Source organism: Gasterosteus aculeatus, chromosome 8, assembly GCF_964276395.1.
Source record: "Gasterosteus aculeatus chromosome 8, fGasAcu3.hap1.1, whole genome shotgun sequence".
Classification (NCBI taxonomy): domain Eukaryota; kingdom Metazoa; phylum Chordata; class Actinopteri; order Perciformes; family Gasterosteidae; genus Gasterosteus; species Gasterosteus aculeatus.
In genome coordinates, this window is record NC_135695.1 from 16,152,471 (window position 1) to 16,180,415 (window position 27,945).

At 44.9% G+C, this 27,945-nt stretch overlaps 1 protein-coding gene across 1 annotated transcript in view; it reads right to left on the minus strand.

Annotated features, from left to right (window-relative positions):
• The window catches only part of fbn3 (fibrillin 3), a 52,123-nt gene extending 24,671 nt beyond the window's left edge, over positions 1-27,452 (minus strand). Inside the window, exons 1-8 of the mRNA XM_040184413.2 lie at positions 27,240-27,452; positions 24,554-24,861; positions 18,472-18,554; positions 18,250-18,351; positions 12,638-12,733; positions 12,069-12,164; positions 4,248-4,445; positions 2,524-2,649 (exon numbers count right to left, since the gene is read on the minus strand). Coding sequence (XP_040040347.2) covers positions 2,524-2,649; positions 4,248-4,445; positions 12,069-12,164; positions 12,638-12,733; positions 18,250-18,351; positions 18,472-18,554; positions 24,554-24,717 — 865 coding nt within the window. The 5' untranslated portion in view covers positions 24,718-24,861; positions 27,240-27,452. The remainder of the gene's footprint in view (positions 1-2,523; positions 2,650-4,247; positions 4,446-12,068; positions 12,165-12,637; positions 12,734-18,249; positions 18,352-18,471; positions 18,555-24,553; positions 24,862-27,239) is intronic.
• Between the last annotated feature and the right edge of the window lie 493 nt (positions 27,453-27,945).

The window sequence follows — 27,945 nt, forward strand, 5'->3', positions numbered from 1 at the left end:
ACAGAAGCATCTACTTTGACCAATATGTGTCCCGATATGTGTCTGTAGGAGTAAATCGGTGGAACCCGGCATGTGAGGCCTTTGTAGTCTTTATTACTGCTTCATTGCCACTTTTGTCTGTTTTACTCGGACAAAGGCTTGTGGCATCTGGAAGGTTTTGCTACTTTCATTCATCATAGAAACAAACGGAAAAAGTTATCAGAGGAATTTAGCCCTAATAGAAAAATGAATGAAGCTATAACAACAATAATAAGTGATCGTTCTACTGAAAACCACTTGTACAGCAAGATAAGACAATAAAGCACACTTATGAGTCCCCCACATGTGGACAGAAACCGAATAAAAAGGCCGGGATTACAAGGAAACCTGCTGAGCACAGCGAATCAGCTGGCCATATTTAAAGATGCCACGGGTAGACTCATAAATGTGTACGAAGGCTGAGAGTACCTGGGTCGCTCCTTGGCGGGGCTGCACCTTCGGCATTTAGCTATATGATTCAGTGGGAGGGGGCCTCATTGCTCCATGACCGGGGAACCCAGAGTCGGGTTCCAGAAGGTATCGGCTTTTTATGATGTGTTACGCTTATTTATATGCATACGTAATTACTGCACCGCTGCGGGGCATCATTACAGCAATAGCGCCGATGTGGTGCATGATGTAATTTGTGTGCGTGACCTGCACCTTTAGCTGGAAAAGTGAATGGTGTGTGTTATTGTTTGTCTTTCTGGGAGTGTGCAGCTTACATCCATGCGTGTTTCCTGCCGGGGGGGGGGGGGAGCTAAGAAGCTGGCGTTCCCCTGCTGACTCCTGTCTGACAGCAGTGGCAGAAGGCCCTATAGGTGAGGCGGTGAAAAGCCCCGCCAAAAAAACAACACGCCAGACGTTACGCTGCCCACAGAGGTGGCGTGAATTATTCGGGCGAAAAAACCTGCGTGTCACCTGAATAAATGTTTACAACCGAGCCATCAAGTGTGCAAAGTGTCAGAGCAACGGGGAGGTCCGCGTGTGTCATGAGAAAGTCCCCCAGGTGACGTTAAGTGTTCCTTTGTTCGTTACCAACAGCTGGTTTTCAGCCAAATGACTATATTTATGGAAGGAAAATGGAAGGAGAAGCAGAAAAAAAGCAGAAGGAGGAGGAGGAGAGGGGGGGGGGAGTCTGCTGAGCCCAGTCTCAGCTAAAAGCAGGCCATTAAACTAGGTGCCTTGTGCCCGAAACGATCAGACGCCCATGACATCTTAACTGCTCCAGAACCTCAGTCGTTTCATTGTGAAAGCTTGTGCTTGTGTGTGGCTTGTTTGTGCGTTCGCTAGAAGAGCGTTTCAACAAAACATCCCCCCCAAGGACCAAGTCAGATTGTTTCAAAGATTTCACTAAACGTGTGTTTCCTGCCGACATGTGTTCCTTTGTTTTTTTGTCTGATTTTCAGTGAACTCTTTTGAAATAAAAATTGTATTTTGCATTTATATTGCCTTTTTTGTTTTAGATTGCAAGCACTCATTTGAAAGCGCTCGGGAGCTGTTCTGCTCACATAAAAGCTCACGCTGTGCATGAAGTGGTGGAAAGAGGCTGAGTGAGTGAAATTGAAGGTGAAAATGACCCTGGGGTTAGAAAGGTTGTAATTTTACCTCGTCTCAGCGCGTCCTTGTGCTGGAATGTGGCTACAGCATCCACACCCAGATGTTTGAGCAGTTTTCAGCATCTAATTTTCTCCCAACTGTAAGTCCTGAACAGTTGATGGCCATCACCCCAAACCCACAACTGTAGCTGGGACGTGAAGTCATCCCCCTTTCTTCTCTATCATTCACTGTGACATAAATCACTTTTTGGTGTGTAATTACTTCCTGTGAGTCCGACCTGGAGATGCCATTTTGTTCTGTATCTCCGGCATCTTTCAGTCACGCTACGTGTAAATGAAAGTAGACTTTATATGATGATTCTGTGACAAATACACTTCAATAGACCGGTTGGGTCTTCCTGCTCAGTAGAATAGATTTCATCTGGCTGGAACTGTTTAAGAGCTCTCTGTAATCCTCCCTAAAGACTAAGAACACATCGGCTTCAGTCCAACAGACACAACCCCTGCCTGGCTGACTTTCAGACTGTTTAGCCTGGGCATCGTTTAAATTCCATCCAATCAACACATTGTAATGTGTATCCACTCTGTGTGTGTGTGTGTGTGTTCATGTGCACACGTCCAGACCTCTTTAACTCTTAACATATTGTCTTTTTTTTAACAGCCCATTGAAATCTACTCCCAGTCTCTTTCTAGTGAAAACTGTGTTTGAGGCCCAATGGACACTTGCTTCATCTACTTTAATAATATTATCCCCCATCGCTCATCTTCTGGCAATTTAGACAATAGTGACAGCGCATTAACGATGAACCTCTGGTCTCCGTGGTTTCTCTATTAACCAGCCTTCTGCTCCTCCGTTTGCTCATACTAGTTTCCTCCCCTCGGCCGTCATTGCGCAGGCTTTGCTCTCTGATCATGAAACGCATCTGTGTGTTAAAGTTCTACCCACCTTCACATTTGTGGCTTGTTTCGCTCTGCCGGTGGCCGGCGGGACATTTGCACTCGTAGGATCCCACGGTGTTGATGCAGTTACCTCCGGCACAAAGACCTGGCACCGCCTGGCATTCGTCCACATCTGAGAGAACGACAGAGAGACATTGATGTTTGAGTGAGAAGATAAAGGATAAAGACTAATAATTACTGGCATTATTGATTTGAGAGATCAAGCATCCTATGGTATCTTAGTTATACCCCAGAAACTGCAAGAAAACGACTCAAACTAGCATCAAACTGTCAAAAATACATGTATATTAGTTATAATGCTAAAAGCAAATGTTACAGAATGTTTCGGATACACTTTCTATTGCTGAAACAGTCTTCTTTCTTCTTCTGTTCTAACTTGGCGCCAGCTCTGATGTCTAAGACCCCTTCCAGAAAGACCAGCTCAAGCTCTCGTTTCAACAGGAAATGGCTTTTTAAATGTACGTTTTTTCCCAGCATTCAACGTGAGTCACTTTTCCCCAGTATTGGGCGTATGTCAGAGGGTGGGGCCCTGTAAGAAACTGTGGAAAGCTTCTATCCTGATTCCCACATATACACACACACACACACACACACAGGTTTCTATTCACCACATTGTGCCATTCGCTAAGCAGGACCCATGCATTGTTTTGTGTGTCACGGCGAGCAGCGTGACTAAATGACTTAATGCAACAGTTTACTGATCCAAGATGTGTGACCTTTCTTACCCTCGGGAATAATCTTTACACACTGACTTACACAACTCACAGCTAGATGGATTGAGGTATTACGTTACGTCCATTTATTGTCTAATCAATAGCTCTAAAAAACGACTACTAAAAAAAGTAAAAAACTATTTGCTTTTTGAATGGAAATTGTAGCCGGGGATTCAGATGCCTAGAACCCGTCGTCTTACAAACACCCTGTCAACACATCTGCCGATGAAGTCCAACAAGTGTTTGTGTAAGCCTAAATGTATGACTTCCAATCACAAATGTAAACAACTCTTGAGTTTGCTGCAATCCTCGACTTCCCAGCATAAATACTTGAACTTGATATCTTGAGCTCCGATACTGTTGAAGTGTGGCCAGGTGCTGTGAGCTTCAGGAGAAAAACACAGGCCCCCCTCTGTGACGGCTCCAGCAATACCTCAACCATCACAATCTGCCCAGGGTGGTGTTGGGTGTGTCTGTGTGAGACGAGCTGGATTGAAGCAACAAAGAGCCCGGCTAGGTTCATTTAACAGGGGACACTAACTCCAAACGTGTCATATATGGATGGCGTCTTATTGCTTAGTCTGGCCATGGCTCGAGGTTATTGGACGGGTCCAGCAGCGGGAATGTTGATGTAGAAGGTTCATTTCAGTTTATCCCCATATGTCATACTTGTGGAACATTTTAGTCACAGCTCATTCTGGCACATAAAAAATACATTTAAAACGGTTCAAAGTGATGATGGATGTAATATAAGGATTTAATTCACAACATTTTTTCAAGGAGTTAATAATAAAATATCACTCATCAAATGTTAATGATTACTTTTTTGTACAGCTGGAGGACATTCAATGAACCTTAATTCTGAGATCTGCATGAGCCATGTTATGCAGACTGGCTGACTAAATCATGTCTCTTATTGATTGTAAAAAAACACAAAAAAAACGATGTCAACCAGTTCAACCAGTTGAGGTGACATGAGAGAGAGAGACAGTCTGACCTTGGCAGGCTCCAGTGCGGATGTTGGGGATGAAGCCTCGCCTGCAGGGGTGTGGCTGGGCGGGGCACTGCTCACAGGGGTGGCCCCACGCTCGACCAATGGTGGCGCAGCAGAGGGTCTTGGTGCAGACGATTCCACTGAGCTGACCCTGGCACATCTGGTTGTTCACCTGGGTGAAACACGGCCCCGTCCTGTAGTCTGCGGAGCGAAAGAGATGAGAAGTCCTTCGTTTGACTTTTGATGGATTGAATACATTCAGCGAATCGTCGCTTCAGTTCCTCGAACACATCTAGATCCCTGTTAAATGAAACCAGATCAAGTACATAGAGGAGATTTTTTTTTTCTCTTTCTCTGTAATGCATACTTCCTTTGATATCTTTGTCATTTTTTGTTGTTAATTTGGCCTAAAAAACAAATGGGGGAATGGAATGTTGTGGGAAAAAAGAAACTGGCACAGGATTAGACGATTATTTTTCATCGAGACGGCTCGCCAGACCTTTAAACACGTTTAAAAAGTGTTCAGTCTTTGAATCAACAATTGGCTTGCAAGGATCAGCAGTACAAGCAGCTACTTAGGGAGAACACAACGATAGTAGCAGCCTGACGGCTCACGTCACAGCGGCACGTGAGTTCAAGTATTTCCCTGTTAAACCTGCTCGGAATAAACTGCTAAACACATCCAGATTGTTTCTTTCCGCTGGAATTTAGAAATAGGATTTGAATGACTGGTATGCATTTATTCTGTGAGATAATAAGTTAACCCGTTGGACTGACTGAATCACATTGTTGGTGGTGCGCTGAACAGCGACGGCTTCTGTTTCCATCTATGTGTCAGTACTAGAGGCCAACGGCAGCGTGGTCGTCCGTGACAATCATTCACTCCAAAAACGAGACATCTGGCTGTTATTTTCTAGACAATGCACATTTTTTGTGTCTCGAAACCCATAAGACGTCACACAACATGTGTTGCCAATAACACAAAAGGAACACAAATGTCTCATGGAAGTCAAGACAGATGTGTTGAGATGGCTGATCCTATCTTTTTTTTGGAAAGGGACGGTGACCACAGGGAAGATAAGTAAGTGCACACAGCAAACAGATGTTGCAAGTAAACACATTCAGTGATCATCTCACCTTCTTGCTGCATTGCCCGTTTGCCAGTAAATTATGGGAATTTAGCCTAATGAGGGCTTCCTCTGTGGCAGAGACCTAATATCTTCTCGGTTAGATGGCGAGCGAGACAAGCTGCACGCTCGGCTAGCGAATGCTGTGACAACGAGTTGTGGAGAAAGACAGCGGGCGGCTCGGCTCTGATTAACAGAATGACGTCGGGAGATGGGAATCAGCGGTGATGTGTGGTGGGAGTCCTTCTTCGGACTTATTGGTTCCTTGTGCATCACGAAAAGGGGATCACAGAGAATGCCGTGTGAGACGCAGAAAGAAAAGAAAACGGGAGCGAGGAAAGTCAAGTAGGTCAAAGTGAGCATGCGGAGTGCAGGTTGGGGTTCAGGCCGGCTCTCCCTCATCTGGTCTTCTCCTCGCCTGCTTCAGGTCTTCCTGTCTGTCTGCCCTCTGCTTTCTCCTTGTGAACGCTTTTTGATCTTCCATCAACATGTGGGCTAAGAGATGTGGGGGTTCATACTCATCGTGCATTCACTCATGGGAAATAATCAAAACAAATGATCTGCATGCAAACCAGAAGCATATTTTTCTTATCCATCTCCATCTCCATCTCCATCATGTATCTTATTATCTATCTCACTACACTGTCCGTCACGCTCACCAAGCTCTTCATTGTTCCTACTGAAGACAGAAGATAGAACTTTGTAATAGTCTTTTGAACCACTGGGTACTTTATCGTCACTTCCTGTCTTCCCGTGGTGTTCCGCCTGTCCTCTTTAGTCCCGCTGTCCCCTGTCCCTCTGTTATCACTTGTGTGTTTAATAAGTCTGTGCTCTTCTCTCCTTGGACCATTCCGGCCATTCACACACTGATGGCAGGAGCAACCACGCAGCAGCCACGTGTACTATTTCGTCATTCAAACCAATTTATGCACCATCTCCCGCCTGGACTACTGCAACTGCCTCCTGGCAGGTCTCCCTGCTACCGCCATCCGACCTCTGCAGCTCATCCAGAATGCAGCAGCTCGGCTGGTCTTTAACCTTCCGAAATTCTCCCACACTACTCCACTCCTCCGCTCTCTTCACTGGCTACCGGTGGCCGCCCGCATCCAGTTCAAAACATTGGTGCTCACGCACCGTGCTGTGAATGGATTGGGTCCAGCTTACATCCAGGTCATGGTGAAACCCGACATCCCGACCTGCACTCTCCGCTCTGCATCTGCAAAACTGCTCGTCCCTCCATCACTGAGAGCAAAACAATCGACTAGATCTCGACTCTTCGCTGTCCTTGCTCCGAAATGGTGGAACGAGCTCTCTGATGATACCAGGACCGCAGAGAGCCATCACATCTTCCGTCGCAAACTAAAGACACACCTCTTCACACTCTACCTCGACTAAAAAACTAACAAATTGTAGCACTTAAATTGTACTCATAGCACCACTCATTTATAGCAAATTGTAAATTGTCTTATTTGATGAAATTCCACTTTCTTGTTTCTTGTTCTTCTGAGTTTGTATCCTTATGGTTGAATGCACTTATTGTAAGTCGCTTTGGATAAAAGCGTCAGCTAAATGACATGTTATATAATGTAATGTAACCTATGGGAGCAATTAGGGCTTCGGGACACATCGACATGGACTAGCTGAGCCGGGGATTGACGGACGACCTGCTCTGTTATTCAGTCACAGAAGCCCAATGTGCAATTGATGAAAACAGACTACATACAGCTTGAGTTACACGCTGTTGATCTGTTCAATTTTGATTTTTAGATTTTATTTGTTGACAGATCAAATATAACCATTGCTTGCCTTAAACCTCCCGACAGAAACCATGTTACTATTTTGTACACGGCTGGAATACAACAATTGGCTGTCTTGTTGCGGGACTGAAAAAACGATTCAATGGACATTTAACGAAGAAAGAAAGGAGATAAAAGGACAAAATAAATGCTGCTTCCAAACTTTGTCTTTGATTTAGGAAAAGACGGTTTCCTTCCTCTGAAGAGTCGCCCACACTTGATCTTTCAGCAGCAGTAGACAGCAGCACGCACCGGCCAAGTTTAGCAGACTATTCATGTGTGCTGGATTAAATATATATATCGACGTCTCCGCTCTTCTTCTCTCTTCTACACGTGTCTTCACCTGAAGGGAAACAGAATCCCTCCAAGCAGCAGCGTGGAGACAAACTAGAGACCGGAGAAGCACCACAGCGTTCTTTAAAAGCCTAAAATAGCAAAAAGGGAAGAAATGAACCGTGTCCCACAGTGTCCCAATCAACATGTGTTGTTTGGTAGACACGTCCGTAGGTCATGCACGTAACGTCAGCGGATTAGGACGAGCAATCCAACGTCCTGACTCGGTCCCGCTGACAACATTCTGAAGTCATTTGGACTAATTAGTGTTCAAATTGCTTCGTAGATGAAAAACATTCGCCAGATTCTCTCTTTTATCCGCTGACCGCTCTTCAATCGTTAAAGATCGCTGTCTCTCATCCAGATGTCTCGGGTTTGGTTCATAACCAGCATACATCGGGATGAATTTAGCATTTTTCCTCCTTTGTGCTATAGACTGACTGGAGTCTCATTTTAACTTTTAAACAAGTCTCAAATGCTTTAATTTCATAAACATCAGGACACATCATGGAAATGCTGTAAATCAGCCCCTGAGTTTGTTGCGACCTTTCACTTAGACGGGGCCACATAATTTCTTTCAGAGTCTTTGTGTCGGAATCAACCACATGATGATCTGATACCGTAAAAGAGAAAAGAAGTTGACTTCAGACATCAAAGCCCAAAAAAAGTTGGATGAAAGGAAGATGAAATACTTTAAAGGCGGAGGTGAGAAAGTATTCAATCCTCCATGGAAAGCAAACCCTTCAGGAAAACATTTTCCCATCAACCCCGTACAACAGATCAGAGGGGACGGAGGCATCGACTTGAGATGAACGGCAATGTTCATTAATAACAGCCAAAGTATTTACAAAACTCCCAGCGGAAGAGGTCACGGACGATAAGAAATTTGAAGTATGAGCACATCACATGAAAATCAAAGCTACTATCATTCATACATACTTCTCTTTGACAACAGATCAAATGAATCAGGAGAAGAAATATATGTAGATAAAGTGTGTGTTTTTAAACCTGGATGACCTTTCTACACTCGTCAAACCGTTACTCGCCTGTTTAAAACCAGAGACATTTTCTAAGTTCCCGCTGTGGATGTGCGTGTGTGCGTTCATGTCTGGTCGGTGTGTCGAGACACATTCTGGCAGCTCTTGTGGAATATCTGATCGCATCGTTCGGTTTGTGTCCTCAGCTGATGTGGACCTAAATAAATGATTCAAATGTTAGGATTGTTTGTTTGTGATTGCATGTGTGTATGTGTGTGTGTGCGTGTGTGTCTGTGTGCACGCGTGCATATGGGAGTGTGTGTTTGGGAGGTTTATCCTCATCGTAGCCAACCAGATCTGTCTCTGTGCCATTATCAACAAGCTTAAAATCATTATTATTTTTCTTTTACCCCTTCTCATTACTCAAGGAGTCTGCTGCTTTCATTTGGTCCACACCAAAAGCTCGAACGTGTTTAGCACACACACACAAACACACACACACACACACACACACAGTGAAGAACAACTGTGGGAAAATGGAAATGTGAGAGATAAGCACGTGAGAGATAAGCACTCAGCAATGCCTGTAGCTAACTGCTCTGTGAACTGTGAATTTGTGTCATTCATTGTGAAATGTGAATAAAAAATAGTATTTAATTCTCTGACTTTTTTATGTTGGGGCCTTGTTTCCTTATCTCACTGATTCTGCTGTAAATCTACCGTGACTCCCACAGCTCCTTTGGTGTGTTTTGGGAAACTTCCCATCGCAATAGCGTTGAGCAGCGGAACAATAGTTGAGACTCCATTGAAAGCAGGCAGACCAGGCGAAAAAAAAACACCGTCCAGGCTCCATCAACAACCACCACTCACGGGACACACGGGACACCAGTTACTTATTCGGACGGAGAAGTCTTTGTAATGCTTTCTTAAGTGCGGCCAGCGTAAATCAGCCCACTCTTTACCCGCACTGGATCAAAGAGAGTCTTCATCGTCGTCCCGCGAGGCTGCTCAAGTATTGATTGGAACAAACCCGAGCCTCTAAATTTGGCCCGGGGGGCACTGGTGAATAATTTCCGTCCACTTTTTGTTTATGAGATGGATCATCAACATTTAGTGCCCACATGAAAGCACACACTAAAAAACGGCTTGTTAAAATGTGACGTTCCTAATTACGCTCAATGCAAAACGCGGCGATTTCATTCTGAGCATACAGTACCACTCGGTATCTGGATGAAGCACATGGATTAAAGCATAATCTACCATTATAACACGCTCAGCCTGTTTATGGATTAGTATTTGCTAATTGTGACCAGCAGCAGAGATCCGTGCATGTGGAAAACACACAACACATGGGGCCTAGATTAAGAGGTAACGTCGCGCCGCATTACAATACAATTTATAGACTCGCTGTAAATCAAATCTAGCACGGCTCCGAACTGGCTGCCTGAAACCAGATTGACCTGCGCCTGCCCCCGAGTCCCAGCATTCCACCCGCGCAGCCATCCTGTCCGGCCCGGGCTACGTTTTCCAAAAGGAATAGCACAGCTTCCTACTCCTCCTTCCTAGTCATCCAAACATGCGCACGCGGAGAAGTTTCCCACCATTCTGGTTGACTTTCACTGCCCTAAAACATCACAGTTCATCGGGTGTATTCTAACGGAATCACACACTGCATCTACTGACTCATGTGCTCAATTACACAAACGACCAAACCACAATACAAGAAAACAGAGCTGTAAGAACACGAAAGGATCCCGCCGGGGACGCAAGCATCCATTTCAGGCCAAACCCACCAATAAAAACATCTACTGGTCATTTATCAAAATGATTCAATTCTCTGAATTTAACAATCAATCTCCACATCCAACACACGCCGTCACTGGGCTCAATTATGCCGTCGATTAGACGAGTTTAGCCCGACTCCTCCCTCACCGAACACATACAAGTGTTCCCCTGTGACTCCACCTGAAGGTGCAGTCACCCCTTTCCCCGACACGGAGAGTGTTTAGACTCCCTTCCACCAGGCTCTGTGTACACAGCTGGGGAGTCCATTTTCATTTTCACCCTTTTTCCTCCCCTCATTCTCTGTCCGTCTCTCTCTGTGTATCTGATTCCCTGGTACCTTGCCCCGCTGAATCGAGAAATGTCCACGACCGCTCTACAAAGAAAGTCTATTCCGTCGGTCCTGTGGGGATGTTGGGGGAGGGGTGGGCGGGTGCGGGAAGGGGGGTGTTTAATGCCAGATGTCTGTCAGGCTCCGTCTGACCAACTCAACCCCCAAAAAAGTTGTATTTTCCCAGAGAAAAAGCCAAGAGTTCGATGGAGAAATAATTTGAGGGATGGGGAGTAAGATGAAGGCCGGACAAGTTATATAAGTTAACGTGGGAGCCTCAGTTCAAAAAATAGGGGAGAAAACAAGACAAGTAGAGTACAAAAAGGAGGCCGGAGAAAGGCTGAGTGAGGAGGATACTATTTGAAGAAAACAGATGGTGTTTTTTTTTAAACACACACCTACATGCTGTAAATACAGTTTAACTGAGAGGAATGAAGAAGAACAGTTGAAAGGCAAGAGGTGAGCAAAATTACAGGACAGAAACTTTCTTCTACCTGAGTGTTAATTTACAGCAGGACAAAGAGGATGAAAGTGGAAGCTGCGGGTCGGAGAAAGGTAAATTTGGTGGTGGAGAATATCTGAAGGTGTAAAAAAGGCTTACTTGTTATCCGAAAAATAAAAAAGGGTGAACTAAGGTGAAAGCGCAGCCGCCGACCCGGGTCTTCTCCCCGTCTGCAATCACGGGACTGTGTCACCTACTACGCGCCATCACTTCCCACCACACACATACCTCAGGGTTGTGTGCAAAGCTCAGGAGGCGAACACCCACTGTCTGTCTGAGCTAACGGTATGAAGTCATCCACGTTAGAGGGGGCTGAACGCCGACCAAGCCATGAAGTAATGAACTGTCTGTACTGATAGCAGCAACACCCATATAGCTTCAGGACCACATCAAAGCCTTCCTGGTTCCAAATCTTCCCTAAAAACTAGAGTTTGTGTGTTAGTGGGGAGTACTGATAAAAGTATAAAAGAGTCTGTGTCTCGCGAGCTCGATAAAGGCCATTTTAGTCAACGTGCACAATGGAGTTCGTTTAAAAATGTCATCTCGCAGTTTTGATGATGTTTTTTCACACCAAATGAATCGCTGACAATGACTCAAATGTTCAAAATGTAGAGGTGAAAACCCGGAATAGTAGGTCAAAGTTAACAGTTGCTCTGCAAAATCGAATCAATGCATTAACATTAACACATTGGCTGATCGACTCGTTGATCTCTTTCCTGTTTAGATGTCGACATTCTCTGATCTGAGCAATGAAGCAGGTGTTCTATGAGATATTAATACAAAAACAACTCCCAAAAAATAGCAGCTTGTGACGTATTTTCTAAAATCCACTGTACATTATTTCATTGACATTTGGTTTCCACACTAAAATACCAAGCAAGGTCTATCATCAGCAGGCCTCCATTGTCTGTTCCAGCTGAAGGTGGAAGTGGAGCATCATAACTACGCGCACACAGGAAGCAGGTAAAGCTCTTACCTCTCTCGCACTGCGGGCCAGTGAAACCGTAGACACAGGCGCATCTGTTGGGCCCGATGCAGCGGCCTCCATTCTGGCAGCCGTTCTCGCACACGGCTACCCGGAGACAAAGGAAAACAGAGGGATTCACAAAGGATTCACACGCTTAGCACACGCTCGCTCTTACAGACATGCTAACACATTTATGTTGGAGTCAATGACAGTGAATCTCTTTTCTTCTCTCTAACCTAAATTGTCCTCAACAAACCGGTACAATCATAATCTATGTTTGGTCATGTATTTGGCATGGTCACGCTGCAAGTAAAGGCCTGACCAATCGTCTTAACCAGCACAGCGGAATATTTGCGGGGTTTAAAAATAAAAATATAAATTGGTATCATCTGCATGCATTGAAAGTCTTTCAAAATGGGTTCACTTTGAAATATGCAATTTTTTTCTTTTCACCCTTCAGACATTTGGTCCTTATGCTGTAGCTGCGAGCAGGTGACATATTGCAGGTGAGCCCTCCCTCCCCCCCCTTCCCCCGACATGCACGTTCACACCCATTGTGTGCATAAGGTTACACTCACGCTGTCCACAGTGGTTGCCTGTGAAGCCCTTTGTGCAGGAGCACGAGTCCTCTGCACAGCTGCCTCCATTCATGCACCGGACATTGCAGGATTGGACTGTAGGAGAGAGGACGGAGAGGAGAGAGAGGGAGATAGTTGGGGGGTGATGGGCAGGAATTAGGAATGGGAAGGGCACAAAGAAAGACAAGTGTAAACAAGATGCACTTCAAAAAATATAAGGCATTCACATATTACACAGGCCGCAATTTTATTACAAAATAGTAAAATAGCAAATTGTCTTTTACAGGTATCATAAACCAAAACCTCACCTTTTAGGAAGTGAAAGGGGAGAATTAATGGTTTGAGTCCTCACATACTTCATTGTATTATTACCCAATTACAGAACGCATTGTTTGAGCTGTTTCCAAACTCCAGAGAGTTGAGCAACTACATGTGGGCACTTTAACACATTAAGAGGCTTTTTGCTGCTTTAGTTGGGTTTGCACCACGCCGGTGTTTCTTTGGCAGCTTTAGATGAGCAGACAAGGCTCAAGGCCCCCCCCAGGCCACAAAACTAGATTTAATCAAGCAGACTTTTGGGGGTTGGCAATAAGTCGAGCCAGCTGTATGCCACAGTCAGTCAGTCAGTCAGGAATCCGCTGAGAGGAGATGGAAACTGGGTGAAGGGGTAAAGAAGTACGGTACGAAGGCAAAAACAAAACACGATGCGTAGGAAATTTAAGAGAAATAATGGGAGTAACTTGGAACAGTGTGTAAACAAACCAGGAGTGCTGTGTTGAGGTGGTATTATGATAGTAATACGAAAGTAAGGGACTGTGATGGAGCCGATGTGACTCAGGCACTTTATGAGGGAAGCTATTGACCTTTCTGGCAGAGAACCTTTTAGTGAAGACATCTACAGTAGATGCTAAAGAATGTATCCAGTTAATGTTTCCATGCATCCTGATTTCTTTCATGCTGACTTATATTTTATTGTCTCCCTGTCCCTTCCTTTCTCGTTTTTTTTATTTTTATTCCCCCCACTATTCCCACAGCACCTTTCATGCTCTTCTGTCTATATCTTAATCTCAAGTTTAACGTTAATTTCCTCTCCTTCTCTCCTCTCTCCATCTGTCTGTTTATGTATCTTTCGCTCTTTTACATTTCTGGCTTTCAGTGCTGCGCAGCAGAAGGGAAATGACTGCGCTTCCTGATGGCTGAGGTTGTCTAATGAGACTTTCAGAGTTTGCACTCTTCAGGTACTTCAGTCATTATAATCCACCCACTCATTCCGACTGTACTCAAACACACTAAATATGACTTGTGTGAGTCAGGCTGCGAACATAAGCTTTTCTTTGTGATCACTCATGGATTCCTCACTGGCAGATCAGGCTTCAGATGCAAAAGTCAAAGAACAAATCTTGGATGTGGACCGTGTGAAGCCGAGGTGTAATTCACCAAAAACCTCTCGAGTCTGGAAGGAATTCAAGTTAACTTTCTCATGTGCAACACTTGGCAGACTTTACGTACAGATTTGGCAGAAAGGACTTTTTGTCTGGATTGGGACTGATGGCAACATATGGTGATGAATCTTAGCTAATGCTTTGGGACTCTGGGGCGGCCTGGGTTTATTTGTCAGTGTACTAATGTGTTGTCTCTCTAATGTGTTGTGTAATCTGTTTCTCTCCTTTTTCTCAGTCACTCTCTCAGGAGGTGTGTATGATCTTCCTTCTGAGACCGAGACATGCGGTTGACGCGGTACTCTTGTGAGTTTTTCTTAATTTAAGGCCAAGAATGGAAGTAGTTATGTGAAACCTGAATGAGTATTGCTCTGAGTGATTTCAGCTTTCTTTGGAACAAACTGTGGAGAAAACCTCCAAAACTAAAACGACTTGGATAAAGTCTTGCATTTTTTAAACATGTCCCTCCCCACAGAAATTGGTCGAGAAGATGGGGTGTTAAAGTCAATGAACTCTCTGCCCTCAGAAAAAGAGGATAAAAGGACAGGTGCTGGGAAGGCATGTGCACCGGGTGCCATGTTTTTTCTCTGCAACGGGAGGAGGCACAAACAAGCCCATTTGGAGACAGAGGGAGGTGATCTCACTGGTAAACCTCGCCCCCCCCCCACCTCATGGCCCTTCATTCCCCACAGGTGGGAGGGAGATGGTATGTTCCAATGTCCTGTGCCTGGAAAGCTGCACTTGTAAAGCAAGAAGGTAGGGGGAAGTGCATCTGTGTGTGTGTGTGTGTGTGTGTGTGTGTGTGTGTGTGTGTGTGTGTGTGTGTGTGTGTGTGTGCGTGCGTGTGTGTTTCTTCCAGACATTGAGCAAAAGGAGTCGGGTGCTGCTTTACGGCACCACAATGCACTTCTGTACTCTGGTAGTGTTGCCGGTGAGCTGCTCACATCTGGGTGTTTTTTACGAGAGGCTGCGAAACACAGGAAGTCCCAGCTTGTGTGTCGAGCGCTTGTGTGTTGAGCGCGTGTGTGCGCGCGGGAACTTCTGTGTGTGTGTCAGATGGAAAACTTCGGAGCTTTAATGGCTGTGTTTTGTCCTGGTTTGCAGACCCCCCAAGGATCAGTGACAAGCCAGCCTCAGTGTGGACATGGATGGGCAATGGAGTGAAACGGAGATGCTGTCAAAGCAGGTTACCAGTCACATATAGAGATCTCTTTCCATTATATGAAAAGTCACAGCCCTCGAACTTTGTACCTCCCCCACACCGTCAAGTTTCTGGGAATATTTGACACATTTATTCTCTTACGGACCTCGGGGTGACGCGTTACTTTGTGGTCAAGATTGAAGTAGTGTCATGGCTTCTAATTAAAAAGGCCTCCCTCTGCATTCCCAGCACTCACTGAGCTCCCAGTCAATATTCAATGGAAGCCTGTTAGTAGAGAGACAGCTGTTTCTCAGCATTAGGGCAAGAACGTCCGTGGTAATGATTTCCTAATTATGGTTAAGGGAGGACACGGTTATAAAGACGGCCCTGTGCGACTTTCAGCCCAGCTGCTATGCCCTAAACTGTCGAGTGTGTATATTAGAAGGGTGACTTGGAGCGTCGATCTCCCTTGTCTGGGAATTGACACGTAACTCCAAGTTGTCAGTGCAGTTAGGAAGCCACTTTGGCCGTGAGATTCCAAGAAAGAGTCAAAAAGGAAGTCGTAGACAACCCTGTGTGTGGATTAAATAATAATAGCAGACATTTTAACTGCACGTGGAAGAGCACAAATGTGTTGATGATTTATTTCAATCTCTGCATTCCACAGGCGAGACGTGAGACATAAAGATGCTATCTATAAATCAGGGTAATATAATTAAAGCCGATGAAATTGGCATTTCCAAACAAATCTCAATAGAATTGCAATTTGCTTTATCTACATTGAATCAGGTTAAATGGTGGACTTTGTCCAAAAGTGTGTGAGTCTGCACGTTTAGGCCGACAGGAGCTAAAAGGAGAAGTGTTCGTCTTCTCCTGGCCAGAAGTCTCTGTCAGAGATAGTTGTAAAAACAGTTTTTAACTTAATTATTGCTCTGCTAAAAGCCAAATCGAAACAAAGCATTATGACTTAATATTAGCCAATTGCAAGCATTTCACCCAAATATAATAAAGATTGAGACACAGTCGGGTTCAGGAGTTCATGCAGGTCAGTGAGGAAATTATTTTTCATAGATTACTGGAATTATAGCTTTCGGGAGACCTCGGTTACTCCACAGAATACCGTGTTCACTGACGGTTGTATATTTATCTCGGGCCATAAAGCTGGTTGACCTCTGACCTCAATGAAAGCAGCCAGTGAGGCCAAACCAAGTTTATTTTGCAGTGATAAACTCCTTACAGTGCACTAAAAGACATTTCCCATATACTAGTGAAATGTAGCTGTCTGTGATTATTATCATACAGTATAACCGAGCAGCCTCATTCCCTCCCTCTGCACTGCTTGTAAACCCCATAAATCCCCGTTGGGGAAAGCTGAGAGTCACAGAGTGTGACGTTCCGCTCGGTACAGCTCTGCTAAGCTTTCAGTCTAATGTATCACTTCAATTTCTAGCATCATTCCTGCCCTTATGGGACATGACTTCATAGCTCCTGCCAAAGGCCTGACTCTGCAGGATATATGTGCGTATCCTGCAATTCAAGTCAGAGGCTGATTTTTCCCTCCCCCCCCCACCCTCAATGCTCTTCCTATAAGGGTCGTCCCACCTTATGGCTGGACCAGATCCTACTTTACACATCTGGGTCGCAGCCATTCGACGCTCACTGTTTGCGTGTGACAGTCTGGGAGGGGTTTTTTTTGGGGGGGGGGGGGGGGTTGTCCGTCTCATTAGTATAAGAGCACGAGTGTCTGGGTATCTGTCAGTGTGTGCAGCTGCCCGAGTCAAAATGTGTGTTAGCGGCCTCCGTGGAATGCAAGCATGTGTAAAGGGTCTGGCCGGGGCCAGGCGTGACCGGCGAGCCCGACTGAAGCGGCGAAGCCGAACACGTTGCGTGCTGCTTGAGACGCACATCCACTCCTCCTTTGCGTGCTCCCAAAGTGGCGCTTAACGACAATGGTTTCTGCACATATTAAATTCATATCTGAATCAGACAAACGAGATTTCACACAGTCTGCATGTGCAGTGAAACACCTCGCCTTGCTGGAAACACACACACACACATCCTGAATGGTGTGTAACTAAGCCCAGCAGACTGAGCTGGGCAGCCAGACTGTCTACTTTAATCCTGACAAACCCTGTGACCTGCAGCCAGTGGAGCAGGCCGGGGACTCTATGCACTAACATTACCGGGGCTACGGCGCTATTCTGGCCCCTGCGAGAGAAGGTTGGAGGCTCCGTATTTGGAAAAGCTGAGCAATTGGATTTGGTAGGAACTGAAACTGCTCAGTGTAACAATCAAATATCCTTCCATTAGTCAATTGGGCCACTTAGCAGGATCACACGGCAAAGTCAAGCTTACGGCCATTCAGATGAATAAAAGGATAGGCCTACTGTTTATTTACTTTCCATTACAGCAAATGTCCGATAATCCTTGAGTATGGTAAGTAATCAGAAAAAGAGACATATTAACCAAATGCTCTCCAGCGAGAGGCTTCAATCTGAGAATACGGTTGAAGAAATAAACACCTCTCTAATCATTGCACAATTCTGCGGCAACCATTGGTCTTTTTTCCACACACATGGTTGTGAACATAGTTGCTATGACTTCCTTTACAACCCTATCCGGACTCTTTGCTTTTTCGCAATGAACAGGCCGTATATTCGAAGGACAAACATCAGAGTGGTATTGATCTTTTAATATTATGCTTATTCTCCACCAGAAAGTCAATAAGCTTATTTCACAAGCTTCCTCAATATCATCAAGTGTCTGGTTTTGTCCAACACTCCAGAACATCCGCTGCAGAAAAGCAGCCCTGTTTGCTTTCCACTTGAGTGATGAATCAAGCCGCTATATAAAGTACAGATAATTGTACGATCCACTAATTGTTTTAGCTCAGGAGTTGGTGGTTGGTTCCCCAGAAACGACCTTAAACTGTGAAATTGTATCTGGTGAATACGTGAGGTGATGTAGTGTAACATTTACAGTAACAATATTTGTTTGATAAAGTTTCATGCATAATTGGCTCGGTTACTAACTTCCTCCTCCTGATCCACAGCTGGGAGAGAGCTGGCCACTGGAACAGGTGCACATGTTTGGTCTTGAACAGAAGCCATCGCCACACGAATTCCTGCAAATTGCTAGCGAGAGGAAGGGGAAGAGGAGAGAATTTGATTAATGGGTAATGTTAGGGAACTATCCCACGCGTAATGTATCTGTCATCCTTTCCACTGAGACGATTTAAGCATTGAGGAACTTACGAACAATACACTGGTTCCCTCCTGGCAGAGTCTTCCAGCCTGGGCAGCAGTAGGAATGGAAGCGAGAGCCACACACATTGGGCCTGACAGAGACAAAAAAGAAAAAGCCAACTCAGTACTCAGACAGACCTCACAAAACTTTAGTAGAACTCCTCAACATATACAGATATGCATTATTTTCTGAGCTGCCCAAGATCTGGCCCAGGCCTTTAGAGTAAACAAAACTAACTTGGATAAAAAGCCTCCTCGAGTGATGGATGAGGGTATTTTCAGGGAGGGCAGGAATGAAATGTGAGGGGCCTAAAACATGAGGGGCAACATTTTGTTTTCATTCAAGGCTGAATTTATACTTCGAAGGACAGGATGTATAAAACTCTTCCCTTTTCCCAGTTTCCATGCCTGGCTGTCACCTTCTCTGGCTTTACTGGTGGAGAAGCTGCATTGAACTTTGACCCTGTCTGACAGATGCGAGACTCATCACCCCTTTAGACCACTACATCAGCCTGACAGGTTAGCCGCATAGATTTACTTTGAGGAAATGGCTAAACCACATCTAGATATGACTGGGGTCTGCTCACAGGACGAGAGGGACGGAGGTCTGCCAGCCGCCCTCACAAACTAATGCCACACTTTATTTTTTTATCTTCCACGAATAATTACACACCTACTTTTAACTCAGTTTATTTAGAATGGGAGTAAAAGTCCAAAACATGCATCAATCCCAAAACCAGAAACCCTATAAGAAAGTGCGTGTGAGTCAGTGTGTGCACTCAAGGGAAATACCCAGAGACGCTGCGTAAAGCCGTTTAACAAGCTGAAGGGATTCCAAGTATGCGGCGGTACTAATGACACCCTTGGTGACCTCTCAAAGCGTATAATGACGGGTATTTCACCGGCCATCTGTGTTGGTGGTTGGTTGTTTGTAATTGCCAATGGCATGACCAAGAATCGAGGGACCACAACTTGGTAAATTGGGATAAAGCCCCATGCAGAGGCGCATGGTGAAGTCATTTGCCTCATTTGCCTCTGGGATTGTGACTGCTTAAAGTAGGCTACACATTTTTGTTTTTAAGACGACAAATGATAAGTGAAGTAAGACAACTTTAACTCTTTCATTAGGCATTACTTTTTCACACGCGTATCATTACAAGTCAACTGAACCTCATGCATAAATGTATACTACATTGCAAGAAATGTGCAGCTTTCTTGTGGTTATTCAGACCAAACCAGTAGACTAGTGGTCTGGGGCTAAAGCGTTAGCTCTTATGATCTTCTCAAGTTCCTCCTGCGTGGGACGGGTGACCTTCCTCTCCTCCTCACCAGACAGTATCCATAGCAACCAGCCAATGGATGGAGAGCAGAGAACCACTCCAACCACATTACCAGATGGCACGGGGAGACAGGGGGACGGACACACAGGTGGGCCAGTAGACGGAAGATCTTCATGTAAGAAGAAGTAGTGGTCGGACAAAGACGCAAGATAAAAAAAAAAAAAAGATAAAAAAAAGATAGTGAGAGGACAGCGAGAGGAACGGTGATTATGGTGGAGGCCCAGGACAGTGGGAGGGAAAGCCAAACAAGCTCATGTTGAGAAGAAGAGGAAGCAGGAGGAGGAGTGGGGAGCGGAAAACGGAGACATGGAAACGAAGGCGAGAGCAGCATAAGTAAGAAGAGGCCAGACCCTCGGCGGGGGTTGAATTTCTGGAGAAACACGCCAACCAAACTGAGCTCTAGGAAAAAGAAAAGCATTGAGCGAGACATCAGCATTCCAACACTTAATGAGGAGCAAAGCCAGAGTCTTCCCTGATCTATTTCGCCACAAAGCACTGAAGATTTTCCACTGTTACAGATGACGGGATGTCAATATGTGGAGGATTATTGGGGTTCGACCCTGAGGTGCTCTAGTCTGTTATTCTTCCTCCCTCTCTCTTCTCTCTCTCTCTCTCCTTCCTCCAGGTCACTGCCCGGCCTCCTATCACAGAGAGGAGGCTTTTAGAGGATGAACTGAAGTAAAACAGAATGAAAGACCGTAAAAAAGGGGTTTTATCCCCAGGGGTTTTCCTCAATATTGAAATGTCCTGCTGGTCTGAGGACTCAATCTAAAGGAGATTAACTCTTCTGTGGCCATGTCGCTGCCTTTGAAGTTGCCTCCCGGCCCGTGAATCGCTCATTAAGTGCCATTAATAGTAATAAAAGGAAAAAGGCTGCCACCCCATTCAATGGGGAAAACGAACAGTAAAACATAGACAGACTTAGTCGGCAAAACACTTATGTATGGTATCACAATGTCACAATTTATTCTAACTTTAAAAAACATAAGATTAGATTTCAGAGTTTGTCATTGAAACAATTAATCCATCTATTGATAGTTCATCTAAAAGAAACAATTGTGATGCTTAATGATTTCAGTCACATATTAGAAATAATTACGGCAATTAATTACGGTCGCTTTTAAGCGTTACAAATGCCAGACGTTGCTGCTTTTCTTTGGAATTTACATAATAGTAAACTTAATATATTTGGGTTTTGGAGAGATACATACAATTAGACACTGCAACAGCTACAGCTGCATGTCACGTCATGCAGCTGTAGCCTGAGGCACCTTTTGTTATGCAGGAATCCAGCGAGTCAAAGGTCAAAGTAGTTCATAGCACTGACCTACAAGGAAGGGCATCACCGGGCAGGCAAGGAAAATGACTACTGACGGTCTTCCATTAAGGCCCAGAGCACTTGCCAGAGATCCAGATCAGGTGTCTTTGTCCGTGTATGTGTGTGCCAGTAAACTGGTCATTGGTTCAAAGGTCATATGCCTGGTATTTGACCCTCTTCAGAAAAAAATCTTACGTATTGCTGCCTCTAAGCAACACCTGGCCCTGTTTTTTTTGTATGAAAAATGTGTATCTTACTCCAAAAATAATTCTTACCTATTGCTCCCTCTGTCCTCTGGTCAGAGGGAGACTAAAACGAGAAACGGAAATATATAAAATATATTTTTCAGTGTGTGTATATGTGTGTCTCAAATGTGGTAAGTAAACTGATGACTGAATCTTTTCATACAGTCCACTTTACCACTTTAACCACTTTATTAACAGACCGCATGCTAATCAGCCATCCCAGCTAATCCTTTCTTTACGGCTCATTCTTAGCCTGCACTTACAGTAAGCACAAAATGCAGACACATAAAACCCAAAAGAGAACGTAATGCACATAAAAGAGAAAGGGAAACTGGCAATTGTTCCCTCATACTACACATAAATTATTCTCAAGCTTTTTTTTGTCGGTCTCTTTTTTTCCTTTCTCTGTCTGACTTACAGTTTATCTTGTTACATCCATTCTCTTTTAACACGAGGCATGCACCGAGGAAGCCTACAATCAGAGGGCCACATCCAGGCCATCTTGGTGCTATTGACAATGACCTGCAGTAGACACGGGCGGCTCAAAGTAGTTCACTGCTTCACGGCTGACTGTCTGCCAGGTTATCCAACATCCACGGCGTCTCTCCTCGGCAGCTCTGTGTAAGGCCGGGCCCAACTGGAATAAGCTAATGAGATGGGTCTATAAACTCTATGAGAAAAACATATAAACTCTTTATGTTGGTTAGGCATTTAAAAGCGAGAAATATAAATCAAAAGCACTTCCTGAAGCATTCCTTCCACCGCTCCACCGATCCGGGGCGGAACGCCAGCCATCCAGCCAACTTTGATCAGATAGTGTCATTGAGTGGACCGATGCCCGGCTGCAGCGTGCAGCGGGGGGGGGGCCAATAAATCAGAGTCAGTCGGCATCGGACCCATGCAGCGCTACCAGAGACAGCCCAGGGGAGCCAGTGAATAAACACTACACCCGAGCACAAGGCCAGCGTAATGACCATCATTAACCTAACCTCCCTCGTCCTCCCACACGGAGAAACTGTGAAACCCAAACTGAGTCACTGCCGGTCCGCCGGGATTGTTGCAGCTCTCACATGAAAGCGTTGAAGTGAGTTGTGGCTCGGTGGGGTAGATGAGTTGTAGTGAAACTCAACAACTCCTGTGCTGCGGCATTTGATTGTCACTACACAAAGCATTGTGTGCTTTTCTTCTCCCCCACTATGGCTTCTGTCCAAAGGTTAAATAAAACACCCACACGTATCGATCATTTTACCCAAATTCCGAGTAAAACGAAGATATTTTTAAGCCAACGACACTCAAACAGAAACAGGCAATAAATTCAACACATTAGAAGTATTTTCACTGGCCGGCCGGCCACAGATGCTTTTAGGTTTTGTGATGGTTCGAATGACGAATATACTAGGCGGCGCCTAAAAATACAATAAAAGGAATCACAAAGATGTCAGCATTTTGTCCAATGACTCTGCTTTGGCCCTCATCCCAGCATGAAAGTGATCCTTTTCGCCTTAACATAGTACTCTGAGTCATTGCGAAATCTCATCATCTATTTACGTCAATAAACAAAACTACCACTACAACGAGCATTTCATCCCCAACACAGCAGTGTTTCCAGAACTTAACAACGTAGTGGAAAAGGTCTGCAGGCTTCTGTTACATGTTCTTATGAAATTACACACAACCTGATGGGAATCATTTGCTATTGTGCAAGGTCTTCTGGTTTCCTCACTCTCTCCCCTGGCTGCTCACTCTCTGCAAGACAAACTGTGAACATGAATTGCTGTTCAGTCAGATCATATATTTAATATTTTGAGTTCAATGCCAATGACCTCATTTGGGGCTCGGGGAACACTGGGTCAGGCGGAATAACTCTGTACTGGTGCCTGTAAGCGGTTCAGTGGACTGGAGATGTCAAAGGACCACCGCGCTCGCTTTGGTATGATGGGTCCCATTTTAAGTAAAAGCAGGGTAAGTTACTTCTAAGTAAATCAAAAAGAGTGGCATGGAAGTACTGAAATGATTACTGGTAAAGCCGTGGAGGCTGTCACAGAACAGTAGGTTTCTAGAGGAAACACCAGTTCTACTCTGTTTGAGCTTTACCCTCCACTTTTGATCATCTCTCTCACCATTGCTGCCGATTTGTTCCTCATCTCGTCCCTTATTTCCTCACAAACTCTTTCTTCCACGCTTTTTTTTCCTGCCCTCTTTTAGTCTCTCTGCTGCTTTGTCACCTACAGAAGTGAAACAAATGCCCCTTTTCATACCCCCCTCCGGTGATACGAAAACCTCATTTCCTGTGGCTTGGCACCGGGGGGAACCATAAGCTGGGACAGATGGGAGATTGATTGGAATAACTGATGCAGACACGCCCCCCCCCCCCCAACAAAACATCCTTTGTTTTTTGCGAGAATTGGCAAAATATATACAGTGAAAACTCTTCGCTGCACACACATACGTCCCACACACATATTCACGGTGTTTAGGTAACAACAAAGGGAAAGCGCCGGGGGGGGAGTGCAGCCGGTGAGAGGTGATCTCTGCAACTCATTTCATTGGATACTCCCCACATACAGACCACCAAACTAACAGCGTCATTAAAAACCTACACATGCATGTTAACATGCACTCGCCCGGCCTCACCCTAAAACACCGGGGCCGGTGATCTACTCGCTGACGCCTTCAACAACTTTCTTCAGCTTAACCGAAACACTCGGAGGGAATTTGGGTCGTGCATTTCCCTCATCATCCCGTGTAGAAGGCAGCGTTTTTTCCTCCCTTTGCCATGAAAATGTCAATTTACTGTAAATACATTGGGTGATTATGGAAAGCAGCCTTTTAAGGCCTAACATATGCTGTTTTTGAGAAAACAATGTGGTAGTATTCAGCAGCGTAATTTGGTATAAGGCGAACTTGGCTTCAGCCCAGAAAGCACAGCAGTTGAAAGCGAGTTGCCAGGAAAGTGAGAAAGGAAAGCCATTTATGTTTAAACATTCTCCACATGCTACAATTTCTGTGTGCAAAAATCAAAATGTATGCACTCTTTTTTTGCTCCCCACTCTCCGTATAAATGTTTGTACAGTATGATACGATTGAAATTAATACCAAAGTGAATTAAGCTGCTAATTTGCCAAAGTTGGTGACACACAGCCACAACACAACACGTACACAACGCACACACAGACTGTCATCCCTACCCTCTCAGGGTCTCTTGGCCACGGCGTCGAACCCGCTGCACCTCTCTCTGGTCCACAGCGCCGGTGAAACGGCTGGCTTGGTACGGTCCGTTTGCAGTGTCACCATAAGCCACGTGGAATGCGGCCCATCCCAGCAGCACCTGGGCCAGCTTCCCTGATCCCATTTGACGATGTGGCTATCCCTCCTCGGGTAGTACCGCCGCGTCGCCTCTCACTCTCACTGACTGGCGGAATGGACCCGGGCCGAGCAGAGGGATCTAGTCCTTGTATCCAGGTCAAAAGTCCTGGTGTGCACTCCAGAGTAGGGGCTGCAGAGGGGGGGGGGAGAAGATGAAAGTCAAGGAACTAAACAAAAAGGGACTTATAGAAATCCCACTGAGGGTGAAATCAGTTCAACTCATCTGACACAGGAGTTCCCAAACTTCTTTGTCTGACAGCCCTGTAAGATGAGCCGATTATCTCCAACATCACTCAACTTATAATTTAAAAACGTATTGCTGGGTTCAATTGTGAGGTGGATGTTACTTATTTACTTAGTAACTGTCAGAACTGTCGGCGCGATATCTGTTTGTACAATGTCTTCATCCTTAGAATTTGTGACAAAGACAACTTACAAATCTCTTGTGAAATGGTTTGCAATGCATTTATCTACGGTTTGATTTTTTTCTGTCCGTGACATGGTTGGCGGTTATTTGGAGAAAAGAGAAAACATATGGCTGCGGCTGAATAAAGAAGAGCATGCAAAGAAATCAAAGAGATACTTAAAGTCTGAACAGCAATCTGGTTTCACTATAACGCGCTTCAAAGCAGTCTCATAAGTGGTTCATCGCTCCACAGACAGCAAATACTGTATGTAGTGACTACAAACTACACAGAGAGAAGTCATTAACTGATCAGAGAGACATGTGCACTGCCATAGATAGAATATCAAATGGTTTTACTGTTATTAAAAGCAACGTCAATACAGATTATGATGTGATCGAAGAAACTATTATTAAGTCAAAAGCCCCCTGCGTCAGTGGTGTTGCAAAGAGGGGAACACCACACCCATTCAAATATGCAAACTGTATAAACGGCGTGGTTGGAGATATCGCTTCAATTTAAAGGGTCAGAAGCCATAAAGATTGCACGGAAGTTGCAGCCATAAATTGAATCCGATTGCCTAGAGGGAGCCAGAGAGAGTTAAGTTGTGAGTAAAAGATAAACAACCAACTCCAAATGTTCTCTCCCCAGCACCATGATGGAAGAAAACAACTCATCCATGTAAACCAAATGACTCCCTTTATCGTCCACTATGGAGTCTGGCTTTCTAAATCAGATTACTTTAGATTTGCCGGCCCGACGCATAGTTTGTATGCATTTGTCTCGCAAGCACGTCCTAACTGCCTTAAAGTGAGACCCATCCAGACACCAACTGAACTGGACAGCCATGAGGTTTATTTTCTCTTCTCCACCTCATTAAAGACCACAGGTTTGTGAGTGCATCATTATAAGTACATCTGAGCTGGACAAAGGAAAGGAAAAAAGATACGGCCCTGCATCAAACTGACGGATTAATTTTCAAGAAAGATGAGAGATAGATTAGCAACGAGGTCACTCAAGCATGCACAGAAAAATAAATACAATGGCAAGACAGGAACAGGAAGACAGAATGTTAAAATAATTGCATGTAATCATCTCATATTGCCAATTTTCTTCCTTCAGGAAGAGGCAAATGAAAGTATTTATATGGCAATGCTGGTACAACTCTTTGTGGTTTATTCCATTGGCTCATTAGCCTCTTATGGCACGAGTTGTACAGTAAAACAGTAGATGTTTCCACTCAAAGAAAAGTTAGCTGCTGCAGTAGAAGTGAATGGAGGCGGAATCAATGGAAATCATCAAGTAGGAGCTCTGCTGAGCACTTCTTCTCCCAGCTGCTGTCAAAGTAATGACTACAATATGACTGACCTAAGATGTATTAATCACACAGGAATGTAAGAAAGTAAATTCACAGAACACTGCAATGATAAAGAAAAAGAGGCAAAAAACACATTTTGTTATTTTGTTAAGAGTTAAGTAGGCCTGATTCTACTGAAATTAAATGTTGAAAAATAAACTTTATAAAGAAGATTAACCTACAAAAAGCTCAGGTTCCACCAATCTCGCTTAAAAAAGTAGCTGTAAAACAACCATTGACGCAGTTGCAGGATGACAGAGAGACGCGCAGCGCGTAAACGAGGATCACCGCAACTTTATGAATGGAGACCAACGCAACATCAGCCCCAACATCAGCCTCAGACTCAAGTTAATCCTAAAGAGAAAGATATTTTGATTCCAATTTTCTTGCAAATGAAGCTAAAAAACTACCAGAAGTCTAACAGCAATCAAAACGTGACCAGCCCCCCCTCCATAGCCCCCCATCCTCCTCCTCCACAGTTTCTTAAAACACCGGTAAAAAAAAAAAAAAACAGAAGAGAAAATTCGCCCGCTAAACGCGCACGTTTAACTCTCCCTGCATTTTAATCGTGTTATTTGCGCTCCATCCTTTTTAACAGACATGCATTCGTAGGTCCCCCCCCCCCCACCCCGTGCCCCCCCCTCTCCTCCACCTCCTGCAACAACGGGCTCCCTAAACAATAGTCACAATCAAAGCCATTGATAACTCCATTGAACTGCGACAACGGATCCCTAATGCGCACAGTACCTTGCGACAATTGGAGTGCCACGACGTCGAGGAGCCCGGAGTCGGAATTTGAGGCAGGATGTGTGCCCCGGAATGCAATATTGAACTATAGCCTTATGAGAAAGGGAGAAGGAAAAAAAAAAGTTAGGGAAATGCCCTGTTTGGGAGAGGGGAGGGGACAGAAGAGTGAGGCAGAGAGAGAGAGACAGCAGGGGGAGAGAGAGGGAGGGAGAGAGGGGGAGAGGGGGAGAGGGGGTAGTAGCGGACTGCAGGACAAACCCACATTCCTCAAGACTCATGGAGCTGTTGGAACACGGGCCAAAGCAGCTAAAGCTTCTTCACACTGGGGATAACTCACTGTCATCACTGTGCGAGAGAGAATCCTTCGGGCTACGCCTCGGGAGGATCATCTTTGATGATTGCTGAGAAGCATTTGCATTAACCTCTGGATGTGGAAAAATGAGCCAATATTGGCAAATCAATGGGATGACTAACGTTGGGGGTCATCGTTATTATCAAATAGCAACAATTAAATCGCAGATAGCTCAACAAATGCATGTCTATTGCTCATCTCGGTGCATTTACAAATCAAGTTAACTGTAAAGTCCACTAAAGAGCACGTTTCCCTGTCACTGTGTGTCAAAATGACGCTGGCCTATTCAAATAGTCCTGCTATTTACTGCCTGGACCCGCCGGTGCTTGTGATTGACGCATCCTTGTGCTTCGT